Below are 12,734 nucleotides of genomic sequence, written 5' to 3' on the forward strand. Positions count from 1 at the left end.
AAAAAAAAAAAAAAAAAGTCACAAGTCTCACACATGGTCATGGATTTTTATTACTAAGGAAAATGAGAGGCATTGTGAAGTTCATTACTAGGACTGGCAAGGTGACTCAGGGTAAAGAGCCTGCCACCAAGCCTGAAGATCTGAATTCAGTCCCAGGATCTGCGTGCTAGAAGGAAAGACATGACTCCAGCAGGTTGACCTCTGACCTCCACACGCATGTACACACGATGAAGTATAGTATTATACATGGCATGAAAGTAGAGGAGACACTTTGTGGGAAGGAAAGAAAAGGGCAGAGGAAGGTGGGGGAGGGTAACAAGGAAACAGATTAATAAAAACAAATTGACATGTGTGTATGAAATCACAACAACAATGAAACAATATTTTTATGCTAACTAAAAAAAATACAACAAATAAAACTTAAGGTGGTGACCTCTTTAATCCTAGCACTCAGGAGGCAGAGGCAGGTGGATCTCTGTGAGTTTAAGGCCAGCCTGGTCTACAGAGCACAGAGGAACTCTGTCTTGAAAAACAAACAAACAAAAAACCTAAGGCAGATTTTGAAAGAGATTTCATTTAGTTATGCAAATCCTAGCAGACTGGGAACACATTGCCCAGGTGTTGGGTATATGTACATAGTACTCCACATTCATAATGACACCCTTGTTCTCCCTTGTGCTGCAATCAGAATATTGAGACACTAAGAGGAGGAGGAGGAAGAGAAGAAAGTAAAGGGGAAAGAAGCAGAGGAGGAAAAGGAGGAAGGAAGGGAAGAGGGAGAGGAAGAGGGAGAGAAAGAAGGATAGAGGAGGAGGAAGAGGAGGAGGGAGAGGAAGAGGGAGAGGAGGAGAGAGAAAAAGAAGGAGAGGAAGAGAGAGGGGAGGAGGGAGAGGAGGAGGAAGACAGTGGTATGATCTGTGTCCTTGGGAATGTTCTGCAGTGGGAAGGAAAGTTTGTATTTACATGGTGTATCTACCCACTCAGGCATACTCCTGTCTACTTCTCCACAGAGAGGCAGCATGATGCAGGGATTTTAAGAAACAAGAGACACACACCCCCAGTGCTCAGGGTTTAGCTCTCTATGCATTAACTGTAGGTCCTACTTCATCTCCACGCACTCCACTCTTCTCATCTGAAGAAGGAAACTGAACAGTGGTATATTTATTTGCTGGACCAACATCACAAAATGTTATGGGCTGGGTGACTTAAATTGTAGAAATCAATTTTCTTTCTTTCTTTTTTTTAACCTGTCCTAGAACTAGCTCTTGTAGACCAAGTTGAACTCAGAGATCCGCCTACCTCTGCCTCCCAAGTGCTAGGATTAAAGGTGTGCACCACCACCACCACTGCCCAGCCAGAAACCCATTTTCTTAACATTGTGGCTTCATAAAATCTGAGATCATCAAAGTGTGGTCATGTTGACTTTTGTCTAATCTGGCCTGAAGGTGGTTATCTTTCTGTGTGTTTACATGGTATTTCCTGTGTGCATGTGTATAGGTCTTCTAGATTTGTAAGGACCCCAACAGATCAGATTAGTAGTCTTCCCATTGACCCCATTTGACCCCTTTAAAGACTCTGTCTCCAGCACAGACAGGCCCTGAGTCACTGTGGCACAGAGTAAAAATTTTCAACTTGACAACTGAATATTCAGAAATTTTACGCAGAATTGCCATGTTTTCCTGAGTTAGCAATATATGAGTTCATTCTGCCTCATAAAGAAGACAGCAACAATGAGCTGAAATTTCCAGACAGCCTGAAGATCAGGCAGGAGAGACCAGCCCACACTCCAGAGTGCTCTGCGTTGCTAAGCTATGATGTTGATGGACTAAGGATGCTCCACCCATTTTTGACTGACAGTATTTTCAGTTTAAGATTGGCACATAAGCCCCTCATAAGTCAAAAGGATCTGCACTGTCACATTCAAATCCAGACTGAGGGTCAGAATTGCAACATACGAACAGAGGAGGGGCAAGCCAAAGCACGCAACAAATGGTATGATCCAGCGTAGAGTGATTGCCAGGATGGAAAGACTCGACATGGGTGATTGGCGTGCAGTAAGTGTTTAATGAATAGCCATACTGGCCACTGCTTTCCACCAAGCAGCTGTTATCTGTGATGTTGTAGGATAGAGTGATTTGGTGGACCAGCTGTAAGGGCTCTGTCCTCTGGAAGCTTAGTTCTAATGGGCACAAACAAAAACAGAGAGATGGAAATCAAGACAGCAGAAGATGCTCAGCAAACTAGAAGAGCTGACTGATAGAGCAGATGTGGGCTGGCTTAGATCCCCGTTTAGCTACAATGACCCAGCTATGCCACTTGAGACAGCGCGAGCAGAGACACTACACAAGCCATTAAGCATGGCTATCTTCCAATGAAACTTCATCTGAATTTTATAGGATTTCATTTCTTTAACCATCTAAGAAAGTAAAAATAATTCTTAACTCATAGGCCATATAAAAACAGGTCCTGGTTACAAACCTTTGCTCTAAAAAGTTGATGCTGGGACTGGAGAGATGGCTCAGTGGTTAAGAGCACTGCCTGCTCTTCCAATGGTCCTGAGTTCAATTCCCAGCAACCACATGGTGGCTCACAACCATCTGTAATGGGGTCTGGTGCCCTCTTCTGGCCTTCAAGCATATACACAGACAGAATATTGTATACATAATAAATAAATATTTAAAAAAAATAAAATAAAATAAAAAATTGATGCTGTCTGTCACAGACGAAAACTTTTTCTTCTGCTCATTTAGATTTAGTGCTTTGGGCCTTTGAATCAAACTGACAAAAAGGAGAGAGAAAGGAAATGGAAGACAAAAAGAGAAAAGAATTGGGTAATGACCATAGAGAACAAGATAGGTCCTTAGGACAGAAGGGACAGCGGGTGGCCTGTGACAGTGCTGACTTCTCAGGAGCAGGGACAAGAGTCGATCTTCTCTAGGCCTAAGCTCTGGAGAAGTGTGTGGTGTCAGGGTTCCTTTTGGAGGCTCTGCTTTTAGACAGTGAGGGAAGTCCTGGCCTCTGTCGACTCTCAAACGCCTTCAGCTCAAATCGACGTTCCTGGACCCCTTTGATACTAGAAGTAGTCTCTATCCTCCAGATCCCAGACTCATCTGGAGAAAAGCAGAGGCTCCAGTGATCTGTTTCTGGAGTTTGTATGTGGCTTCCAGGCAGGTGACTTGCACCATCAGGAACTGTGGTACACTTGCGGTATTTAAAATATAACCCTTCCTACAGACTCTCAAACCGCACCACCTACACACGAGTCTGGAAGGCTCCTGCAGTTTAGGGGGTAAGAAAAAAAGTGTTATGTTGTGAATCTAGCTTGAACTCAACACAGACCATGGCTTAGAACACTTGGTCCCCAGACAATGCTGCTACTTTGAGGGCTGTGGAGCCATTAAGAAGTCAGGGATAACCGGCAGAAACAGCTCACTAGGATCAAACTTTTGAAAGTTATATCCTAAACCCTGATTCTGTCTGCCAGAATAGGAGGCCCTCTCCCACACAGTCCATCCGCCATGAACACTGCCAGGCTTCCTCACCATGATGGACCAAAATCCTGAACTAAAATAAACCTTCCCCCCATTGCTTCTATCACGTATTTTGATCACAGAACCAAAAGAAGTAACCAGTACTGAGAGAAATAGGTATATATGCAACTTATGATTGAACATCCTCTTTACAGAGCTCCCAGGGGTAGGACCCACAGTTTTGATCTGTCAAGCACCTTCTGATCCGAACCAGGCATATGTATGCAATATAGTCACAAGGTAACCTCCATGTTCACAGTAGGTAGAACTTAGATAGACAACCCACAAATTCCAATGTGCTACCCAGAGAAATAAGACCCTCTGGAAGTATGCCACGCCAGGAAACCACCACGCCCAGGACTTGTTGAAGATGATGGACAGTTTTCAAAAGGGCATATCCTTGTGCAAGAGAGGGAGGTTAGGGCCAGGCAGGTCAAGGGAGATGGCAAGGAACTAGGGGATGCCCACATTCCACTGCGAGGCCCATATCACATGCCAGAGAATCTGCTGTTCTGCACAAATGGTTCACCCACCTTAGCATATTTTTACCAAGAAGAAAATTTAAACCTGCCACTCTGACAGCTGAATGTCATTTTGATTGTCTCCTGCTTGGCGGACTAGCCCTCCTTTCAGTCAAACACGTACAATTGATTTAGCCAAGCCTAGGCTATTGAGAAATCTGTGGCCTTCGGGTCAGGATTCACTCAAAAATACGGACAGTCAACCAACACAGTCAAGACCCAAGCAAGGTTAACATCAACCTGGAGAGGGAAGGGGCACCACCACACGCATTCCTAGCAAACACGGTGGGAAATGTGCCCCAAAAACGAAATCTCTTTTTGGTAGAGCTTTGTTAGAGGTTAGATGTCTACTCTCTTTTCATCCACCTTGATTTGGGTGCGTTCTGTGCTGGCTCTTGATTTAAGACTGGCCTTTGTACTTAGTTAATATTATATATTCCACATTGTGAAATAAGTTAAACAATGATGGTGTGTTAAAGCAATAGCTTATGAAGTATCCCTTCGTAAGAGATAATGAATCTAAGTCTCGAGAAATGACCAATGAGTAGAGGCTCATAACTGCTTTTATTTTATAAGGATTAAAATGTGCATTCATTCAGTCAGTCAGTGAATACAGATTTACCAAAGTCTACTGTGTTGGAAGCATTGTGCTAGTGGAGTACAATGGAAAACAACACCCATCAAGAGGGAAGAGCCTGGGCCATGGCAGGGAAAGGGGAGAGGGAACCCTTGGTTTTGTTTTTTTTAATTAGTTGAGAACTGGCTTTGGTCATCAAGAATGACCTCTCTCAGGCTGTCTGTGACACTTAAATGGAAATCTGAAGCCAAGGCAAAGTCCTCAGCTGACAAAGAGTCATTAAAACCCGTGTGGAACAGTCCAAGAGGAGCCTGGGGAAGCAAACTGGCAGTCACTGGGGGTGTAAGGAAGGGGATATCACCATGCAGAGGAGGAAGGGAATCAGGGAAAGAAATTACAGAAATGCAGATGCATTTTCGGCAGGTGGCCATGGGCAGAGGGCTTTGGAATGCAGTTGATGGGGCTTGGAAGTGATTTGATATGGGAATGCAATGAAGGCACAGAATTTTCTGGTCCTCTTCCCACTTTCTTGGTCTATTTCTTTGGGGTCATTTGTCATTAACTGAGGCCATTTAAGCTATGACGTTGTTAAATAAGTTATTATTTATTCATCACTCTGTCCTTCAACAGTCGTGTTGATTAACAGAAAGACAAGCCAAGTTTATATTCATAATTGAAATGTGTTCATGGACATATTAAAAGGGGGGGGGAGAAGAAAGAGGTGAACTTAAGTGTGAGCTGTATGCTGGCACAGCAGGTCTCGGCTCAGACTGCTCCAAATGTCAATCTGTAACCACCTGTGCCTACAGCAGGTCTCAGCTCAGGCTGCCCCCCACGTGTCAATCTGTAACCATCTGTGTCTACTGCCTGTCTACCGGACAGAGCAGAGCCAGAGCTATTGAATCCCTGGGAGTGAGAGAGCCTCTGCGGGCGGGGAGGGAGGGGGTTGACAGTAGTGAACTCTGGTGGGTAGGGTTGCTCCATCTGGTTAACTGTCCCACCTCCAGGACATCTTTCCTGGAAGAGGGTGAGCACTTGCTAGATAGTAAGTGAGCGATTAAAGGCCTAGTAAAGCAAGATTTTCTAAAGCAATAGTTTAGGACTTCAAAATTGCCCCCAGCGAGGTAGAACAAAGCTTTCATTTTGAGCTCGCTGAGACCGATAGTCTAGGAGACTTGAAGATGCCAGAAAAGGAAGCGGGTGAGCCTGGGACTGAGAAGAAAGGCACAGAGCGGGCGGGCAAGGAGGGTAGGCATGGAGATGTAAACTTGGCACATGGCTGACATCAAAAGCCAAAAGAATCATCAGATCACTGGGAAAGAATGCAAAGTAACCAAAAAGGAAGGGGGGCTTGGGACTCTCCTTCCGAGACACCAAGTCTTGACTTCATTTAAGACGTATTTGCATTACTTTAAAGCCGAGAGAGATCATTTTTTTATACTAAGAAATACGATCCCCAAATATGAAGAAGCCCAGCCAGCTCATGAATGAGCCAGACTTGGAACCCAAAACTCTTGAGAGATTGTGTAAAGACCGTGATTTTGAGTACGGAGACTATCAAGGAACCTGGGGTTGATAGAAAGGACGTGGCCACTCATGACTTGTACTGCTATGACCTTCAGTAGGCAACATCTTTCAACATTACAGCAGGATTATACATGAGATTTCATGCAAATACCCTGGCGCCCTTTGCTCCTTTCCTCCACCTAGCTTAGAAAAATAAATTGTCCTAGATGTACTTTAGTATAAATTAATATCTTTACCCAAATGATTACTAGACGCATTAAAACAAATTAGGCTTTCTCTGCTGGCCTCCCAAGGCGCAGAATTAACTGGAACTCTACAGCCTGGCTTCAGGCTAAGCAGCTGTGGAACCTTGAACCTCTGGCTCCTTCCCTAAGGCCCCTTGGTTCTTATCAAGAGAACCTACTAGGTAACCTCTGGTTTTAAAAGTCGTTTATGACCCAGTGGCTATTTTTAATTAAGGTTCAATCAATCTTTTTTTTTTTAGGTTTTTTTCGAGACAGGGTTTCTCTGTGGTTTTGGAGCCTGTCCTGGAACTAGCGCTTGTAGACCAGGCTGGTCTCGAACTCACAGAGATCCGCCTGCCTCTGCCTCCCGAGTGCTGGGATTAAAGGCGTGCGCCACCACTGCCCAATTTAACTTCAAATTTCATCGATATGAGAAGCTATCCTTGGGGATGGGGGGGTGCAGGAATGAGTACCAAGTTCACTACTGGGAACCGAGGGAATGTGGGGTAAGAAATAGCCTGACTTCGGGGATTGAAGGTCTGTGTCTACCTGGAACTATTAAGAGTAGATGTTTGGAGTTGGATGGTGGTGGCACCTGCCTTTAATTCCAGCACTGGGGCGGGGGGGGGGGGGGACAGAAGCTGGCAGATCTCTGTGAGTTCAAGGCCAGCCTTGGCTACTGAGCTAATTCCAGTTCACAGAGAAATCCTGTCTAGGAAAAACAAAAGCAAACAAACAACAACAACAGAGTAGATGTTCGGAATGCCAGATCTACCACTCCCGGTTGGAGACGTGGCTGAGTCCCAGACTTGTGACAAGGGAGTGTATGACCTGTTTGCTATTGTGTACAGTAAATGGCAGGCTTGATTCACAAGATAATATATAAGTGCACTAAAAAGAAGGCAGAAAGTGGGAAAGCAGGAAATTGCAGGCAGAGGAGGAAGAAAAGCAGAAGCAGGCAAAGTTAGGAAAACGAAAGGTGAGGTAAACGGAATTACAAGGTGGGGAGGGGCAGGGGACGTCTGCAGAGAAGGGACTGGAGCCAGTCCGACTGGGAGGTACTGGTGGCCGGCTGCTGGGCTGCTGACTTGCCAAGCCAGCACCAGGTGGAGCAGGGGAGTGCGAGGGAGGGAGGGACTTGGCGAAGGGCAAAGGCAGGCAACACTTAAAAGGGGAATGACCCTAGGTGGTTAATGCCACCAGTGACCTCCGACGCCCAGGGCAGGAGACCTCAGGAGGAAAATATATCCTGTGTCCCAGGCTCCTCCAGAGGCAGGCACACTGGAAGAGCACGACCATGTGCGAGCTGTATAGCAAACCGGACACCCTGGCGCTGCGGGACAAGCACATCGGGTAAGGAGCCTTAGCGGGCTGAAAGGGGCAGAGGACAAAACAGTTGAAGCTGGGTGGGAGAGACAGAGCGCCACACCCCCCGGGCTCTGAAAGGAGAGTTCTGCCTGTCCAAGAGGTACTCCTAGAAGCCCCAACCTGAGCTTTCTGTGTCTCCCAGAGGCGGGGAAGCAGGTGGCTGGAGGTGCCGGCTCCTCCAACTCACACTCTCCTGAAGGCGGGTATCCAGCCTTGGGAAAAGAGCACAGTGAGCGGGCTGGGGGAACACGCCTCCATGCTCATCAACTCTACAGCTGAACTCAGAAATCATTTGAGTGATGGCTTAGAAAACAAACACATTCTGACAACCTCTGTTTAAAGTGAACTTTTCCCGTGTGTTTGGTGAGGCAATAAAGCGTTTCAGCAGCTAGCAGAAAACTTAAATCCCCTATATAAAACGTGGGGCCTTCGTGGGCACGTTATAGCTTCTTCCTAAGCTGGGTCCTCACGTCGATTTTTAGATGCTGTGTTCTCCTGGCGTTTGTTTTGTCCGTGTTATGTGTTAATAATAGAACTGTGTATAAAAGACTGGCCTGAACTCTGTTCCCAGCTAGGTGTCGTGCTCATTCATCCCTGTCAAGTCTTATTAACATTCCAGGAGCAAAGGAGAGTGAGTGAGATACTATCTTGTGTATGGGTTTTTAAAGGACAATACGGACTGTGCCCTAACGTTGTGGAAGCAGCTATCCATAGTGCGCATGTACCTGGTGCTGTCGCCAATGCACAGTGCACAGACCAAGAGATAAGGGAAAGAAGCAATGTGTTCCGGGCAGAAATGCTGAGCAGGTTCTGGTACAAAAGCTCCTGGCTTCCATCAGGAGGGTTCTAAAAGGTCGAGGAGACTAAGACCTCTCTCACAGTGGCCCAAGTTCCTCCCCCCACTCACTGATTGACACCTTTTAAACTAGATTCATTCGGAAACATAATTTCTGAGGGAAAACGGCAAAGTCTGTGAAAGGAGAAGAGTAGTGTTGGAGATGGGATAAGGGAGAATTTTACAATCTGAGAGCCAAGGTGGAAAGTACCTTTAAAAGGAACAGAGCCCTCTGCAGCCTGCAGCTCAGCTCTCAGTAAGACCCAAGGTTCTCTGTGTGCCTCATAATTTGTAGATACAATCTAACCGTTGACTTTGAGTCCACAAGAATTCATTCTCTCTCTCTCTCTCTCTCTCTCTCTCTCTCTCTCTCTCTCTCTCTCTCTCTGTCTCTGTCTGTCTTTTAATATTAGCTGATGCTGAAAAATCATATAAACTAGTCTACTGGTGGTGACACATGCAGTAGGGAGGCAGAGGCAAATGGATCTCTGAGTTCCAGGACAGCCAGGACTATACAGAGAAACCCTGTCTCAGACAAAACAACAAAAACACCTGATATGTCAGAAACAGATAAATGTTTTAATAAATATTATCTTATATAATACCTATACCTGTTTCCCCCTCCTCTCTCTTTCTCCAAATTATAAGGAACTTTATAACTAAATATAAATAACTTAGAGCTAAATACTACAAAGAGAATTTTCATGTATTTTGAGTGGCACTTGTCCTGTATCAAATAAATGACTTTCCCATCTTAAATACTTAAATTCGTTTGTTCTGGGATGCTTTTTTTTTCATTTTTTTAAAAGATTATTTATTTATTACATACACAGTATTCTGCCTGCATGTGTCCCTGCACCCCAAAAGAGGGCACCAGATCTCATCATGTGATGGCCGTGAGCCACCATGTGGCTGCTGGGAATTGAACCCAGGACCTCTGGAAGAAGAGTCAGTGCTCTCAACCGCTGAGCCATCTCTCCAGCCCCCTCTGGGATGCTTTTGTGAGCAAAATAAGCCCCCATAATTCTTGGTTATTTCAATGAACACTTATGGCATAATATATGGCCAAGCACAATGCTACTGAAGTTTCTGATCTTGGCCCAATGGACATTTAAGCCTAAAACTATGGTTTTTATTTTGGTGCTTTTGCATATGTAAAAGAACTTTGCATATATCCTAGGGGTTTGTGGAGACTTTGCAATATTTATTAAGGGGAAGTGCAGCTGTTTAAAAGTGTTTTGATTATCGGTAGTAGTGAGTAACCTCAAACTTTAAAAGGACTTACAGCTATGGTAAAAGTTGCTGTAGGTTTTTGTACAATATTAAGGATTAGATCTTAGCACTTATGTCTATTAGAGAAGCAGTTCATGAGAGAGCTATAGCCCATCTCCTAGTTTATGTAGGTTTTGTTTTGTTTTGTTTCTGTGATAGGGTTTCTCTGTGTAGTCCTGGCTGTTCTGGAACTCACTCTGTAGACCAGGCCGTCCTTGAACTCAGAGACCACCACCAGTAGACTAGTTTATATATATATTTTTTTTTCAGCATCAGCTAAAATTTAAAAAAAAAAAGAGAGAGAGAGAGAGAAAATTCTTGTGGACTCAAACTCAACAGTTAGATTGTATCTACAAGTTAAGAGGCCCACAGAGAATCTTGGGTCTTACTGAACCGCTACAGGCTGCAGAGGGCTCTGTGCCTTTTAAAGGTACTTTTCACCTTGGCTCTCGGGAAATGTCAGAAACTGCTGTTAATAGACATTATCTCATGTAAGACCACCTATTTCCCTCCTCTCTTTCTTCGAATTATAAGGAAATGCATAGTTATCACCCCCTATGTGAGGGTGGTCAACTTTATTCCAGTAGAATAAAATGTCCCAAAGAGAGCCGAGTTTTAAGTAAGCTGATTTGTGCACCTGTAAACAGAGCTGTTAAACTGTGGATATTTTAACAAAGAAATGTGAGCAGTGACACCAGTGGCGAATTAAGAGGAGAGATTCAAAACTAATGTAGAATGAAAAAACGATGCGGTCACGTGGGCTCTGTTTTCCCTTTCCCTTATAATTGAAATTTGTTTTAATTTTCAACTGATGATTGACCTCCATTGAGAAGGAAAAATACTGCATTGTCTGACGGGACCAAAGTATTTCCTTTGCCTATGTCTAGGCCCTCTTGCAAAGTTTTCTTTGCTGCGGATCCCATCAAAATAATGCGAGCCCAGGGGCAGTACATGTTTGACGAGAAAGGCCAAAGGTACTTGGACTGCATCAACAACGTGGCTCACGGTAAGCAACCTGCGCGCAGAGCGTTGGAGGAAATGCCAGTTCATCTCGGGGAATTTCATGTCAGCTGTCCCTCTGCTGAGTCGCCCTAAAAGGGGAAAGCTTCCGTAAAACGCGGGAGAAGGAACCCAACCCCTTTCTCTTTTTCCATCAAAATTCCCCTCTCTTCCCAAGCTCCTAGGGCTGTTGACTGTTACTTTATGTCCTACATTTTAGTGGGACACTGCCACCCAGAAGTGGTCAAAGCCGCTGCAAAACAGATGGAACTACTCAACACGAATTCTCGCTTCCTCCACGACAACATCGTGGAGTACGCCAAGCGCCTTACAGCCACCCTGCCGCAGACGCTCTCTGTTTGCTACTTTACAAATTCGGGGTAAGTGTCTGGTTTCTGACATCCTCACGCCCCTTTTACGCCTGCGTACCTTTTCCTTTTGATGCGTGGAGTGATACAGATGTCTATAAAAAAAAAAAAAAAGGAAATTCTGCCACTCACTAAGGGACCTTGATTAGAAGCAGACTTTTCTGTATCGTTTATTTCAAGACTCAGAGCATAAGAGGATACAGTGACATCATCTTGTCACTCAGTAAAATGTGTAATATAAATGGCGGGCTCACATGAGTCCTTTCAATACATAAATGCAGATCTCAGCAAGTAAATGACCCTCCTAACCAAGTGGTAATTTCATAAGATTTTTTTTTACTAACTTGCATTCCTACAATAATTGAACATATTTTCTCAACACAAACACCAGGAAATTCAAGTGAAGATACATTCCAACTTTTAAATTTTGTAAGCGTAAATGGTTACATACCCATCCTGTGGATAACTCTACAGGTATCAGAAAGTATGGTATGCAGATGCATGCCTTAGGATGTGTGCAGCCGGAAATCATGTTAGAGAAAAGCAGTATACAGCATTCCTGTTTTTAAAGGGTTAACTGTATTGAATTTGTTATTTAGAAAGCTATAATGTCTGCTTGTGTGATTTTCTGTGACCCTTTTTCCATATGGTATTTTATAATGAGCACATCATTATTTTGTTTTAGAAAGAACTGAGGCGGTCTTTGAAGATCTCCTGTATTGTTAGAAGCCATCCTTGCCTTTTATACATGAAGTATAGTGTTGTATAGTGTTTGTCATCTTTAGAGAATCCTAGCCTATCAATGAGGAATGGGTGCCAAACAGTGCAGTCATTAGAGAACACGCATGATGCTGCATACTTCCTGCAAATAAATAAATAAATAAATAAAGTCTCAAAGTCGACCAGGCGTCTGTCTAGATCCTGGCCATATGTCCAATCAGCTGTAAACCTGGCTCTGGTTCCCATAGAAACGGAGATGGCAATACTTGCCTTGCAACATTATTGTGAGAATACACAGAAGCAAATGCTCATCTGATCACAAGCATCCCTTGAGCGATGTTTATCCAAGTAAGGAAAGTATATTTAGACTCCTAAACTAGGTACAATAACCTGATGATGTTCTTTCCTTAATCAAATAATGAGTCCCTGGGACATGGATTGGCAGCCAGGCTAGAGGGTCTTCTTCCATCCCTCCTAGATAGGGTATACAATGGGCTTTTCAGGATCCTTAAAACTAGTCATCATTGGTGCAGCTATGAGAAGTGGGAAGCTTGGCTGTCATTTTTCTGGGTTTCTTCTGTGTCTTAGTCCTTAATGGCTGTGACACATGGTGATGGTGGCACACACCTTTAATCCCAGCACTCAAGATGCAGAGACAGTCAGATCTCTGTGAATTCGAGGCCAGCCTGGTCTACAACAGCTAGTTCCAGGACAGGCTCCAAAGCTACAGAGAAAGCCTGTCTTGAAAAAAAAGCAAAACAAAAACAAAGGAAGGAAGGAAGGAAGGAGGGAG

The 12,734-nt window shown here is 44.3% G+C and overlaps 1 protein-coding gene across 1 annotated transcript in view; it reads left to right on the forward strand.

Annotated features, from left to right (window-relative positions):
- Positions 1 to 7,544: 7,544 nt before the first annotated feature.
- Etnppl (ethanolamine-phosphate phospho-lyase) overlaps positions 7,545 to 12,734 on the forward strand; it is a 20,862-nt gene continuing 15,672 nt past the window's right edge. The window contains exons 1-3 of the mRNA XM_005357282.1: positions 7,545 to 7,732; positions 10,742 to 10,860; positions 11,074 to 11,233. Coding sequence (XP_005357339.1) covers positions 7,677 to 7,732; positions 10,742 to 10,860; positions 11,074 to 11,233 — 335 coding nt within the window. The 5' untranslated portion in view covers positions 7,545 to 7,676. The remainder of the gene's footprint in view (positions 7,733 to 10,741; positions 10,861 to 11,073; positions 11,234 to 12,734) is intronic.

This window comes from Microtus ochrogaster, chromosome 21 (genome assembly GCF_000317375.1).
Source record: "Microtus ochrogaster isolate Prairie Vole_2 chromosome 21, MicOch1.0, whole genome shotgun sequence".
Classification (NCBI taxonomy): domain Eukaryota; kingdom Metazoa; phylum Chordata; class Mammalia; order Rodentia; family Cricetidae; genus Microtus; species Microtus ochrogaster.